The 2,377-nt window shown below is 45.3% G+C and overlaps 1 protein-coding gene across 1 annotated transcript; it reads right to left on the bottom strand.

The window, feature by feature from the left end:
• Nucleotides 1-535: 535 nt before the first annotated feature.
• Bfra_010649 (putative sft2 domain protein) lies at nt 536-1,679 on the bottom strand (the record flags this gene model as incomplete). Its single annotated transcript, XM_037340986.1, has 4 exons — nt 536-688; nt 749-899; nt 1,155-1,275; nt 1,454-1,679. The coding sequence occupies 4 exons, from the start codon at nt 1,677-1,679 to the stop codon at nt 536-538; spliced, it is 651 nt and encodes a 216-aa protein (XP_037186629.1).
• Between the last annotated feature and the right edge of the window lie 698 nt (nt 1,680-2,377).

The raw sequence follows: 2,377 nt of genomic DNA on the forward strand, positions 1-2,377 counted from the left end.
TCGTAAAGTGCAAATCCCAATCACCGGGTTACCGAACCCCACACTCTCTTCACGATATCTCTCATTCCCCGTTTTCGTGAAAGCCAACTATCTAATCTGCAAATGACGACATCTGAGATCCCTATGTAATGAGCGCTTTTCCTGAAATGTCACCTCCGCGCCAGCGATACATGTCCTTTCGGTCGACTCGCATACACTTGCAAGCATATGAGAAGATCTTGTGTCACCATTGTCTGCAACCACTCCTCTTCCTGCATATACGCAGAGAGAAGGTCGGTACCACTACATAACTCGGGAGAACGTATTATGTCACGTCCTTCAAACGAGATGCTGCACGCAAGTGAAAGGTTACAAAAGCTTCTCTTCGTTCACGGATAACTTCCGACATATCCGCGTCATTTGATACGTACATTGACACGCTGATACAAACCTCATAGAAAGAGACGTCAAAATAATTACTATGGCATGAAAATGGGTATGTGCTAGATCTACAAAATTGCCGCTTCAAAGGAATGCCTGATGTGATTCCGCTGCTTTAACCTGACATCCACGCCGCTGCTCTATTAACTCCAAAGTTTGTCGCCAGTCGAAGACCACTAGAACCCATTGGGAAATAGCTGACCAGATACCAAGTCAAGCAGATTATTTGGATAATCGCCGAGATCAAGGTCAATGGCTTGCTTCGAAGCTACACACAAGATTAGATTATTGGAAGATGGTGGGAAGAAACATCTATGTAAATACTTACGCCTAGACTGAAATATAGGGTCAACGCAATAGATCCAAAATAAGTCGCGGTAAACGGAAGGCGTGGCGCTGATATCAGGTGGTTCATGTACGTCCACGGGCCCATCATCGCGGCCCATGATGCGAGGAATAACATTGAACCTAGGGTCCATCTAGATGTCACACGCTCCAAGTTAGTTTTGAGGGTGTAGATGTATATATCGTAACTTCGTAATCCTTCAAAGTCTTAAACCATTCATCGATGCTTGAGTAGTATCATGACTGATCGACAAACTTTAAGCTCCATACGCAATGCCCGACGCGTAGTTGCATGGACGCGATATTGCTAAAAGTTTGGAGTACTGCGACTCGTATTTGACGAAACTTGCAGGACATGTGTTTCAGATGGCAAGGAAAGTGAGACTTACAAAATCGCAAACTTGGTTGGAAGAACGATCAAGTACGGGAATAAGACGAAACAAATAACAAAACAGGCCAATGCACCGATATTAAACCCAGCAAATAATAAAAGTCGATCCCACCTACTCACTGAGTATAAGAAAATCAATAGTCAGTCAGCCTTCGAATAAGCAATTTTTGGAAGTAACACGAAAAGACAGTCAAGCCACACTGGTAAACGACGCCACTGTACGTCGCACCAGGTGGCGGCGGATGCAGGGACAGTGCAACGTGTGGGGAAGTGAGAAAGTTAGGGAGGTTGACTTACAGGCAAACCATCCTTCTTCTTCTTCGCGGCGATTTCGACCAGGTAGAGGCGCACCCGCACCCTCTGTGGTAGGCAGTCGAACATAGCCACTATCTCCAAATGGATTCAGCGATTTTATCGAGGATAATAGGCCACCGGTCTGCTGAGCAGTGTTTACGGGTAGGTCCGGGTCGCGACGCGACCAGCCTAAGGAATTCATGGAATCTCTGAAAGAGGAGGAAGCCATGGTCGCGATGATCTTTCGGTAGTTATGGCTGTATGTAGTACTGATGTTGTTTCCCCACCCCTGTCGTTTCTTTCGCAGATGCCGTGAATGTTCAAGATAAGGTAGGCAATTGATCCGAGTTTAAGAACCTAGTTTAGAGATGGACCGAAGAGATGCGATCGATTCGGGGTATTTTGTTGAAGAAAATACGGCCGTTTGTGTCCTACTCAGTATAAATTGTCTGCAGGTATGTCGTGCGTTAATCGACCTCGTGGAAAGAATGCGACTGGTTTCTTTGCAAATGTTGAAAAGGGGTGTCCAATGACCTATTCAACGGACAGGGTTTTGGTTGAATGGAATATCGCTATGCAATGAAAGATCTCCTCGTGATCACTCTAGAGGCTCTTGATGATGAAATCGAATAATGGATGTCTGATGAAGGTGGGATCTGAGGACGGTTTGTCGCAGTCAGCAGGAATGGGGTGTGGTGGTATAGCTTCTAAGGATTGATCGGAATGAAGAGCAATAAGCGCTCTTTTAGCGTTGAGCTCAAGTTGTATGCGATAAGCCCTTGTATTTTGCTTTGGAATTATTATGGTGGGTTCTTTTTATCGCTGATGGTGGTGGAAGAGTCAGGTTTGGGTGTAGGTGGTATTGTTGATAGGCAATCATGCGAAAGCTTATGATGATGGGAAGTTGTTGCTTTGACGCTAAAATAT

The sequence above is a fragment of the Botrytis fragariae genome (genome assembly GCF_013461495.1).
Source record: "Botrytis fragariae strain BVB16 chromosome Unknown tig00000797, whole genome shotgun sequence".
NCBI lineage: Eukaryota > Fungi > Ascomycota > Leotiomycetes > Helotiales > Sclerotiniaceae > Botrytis > Botrytis fragariae.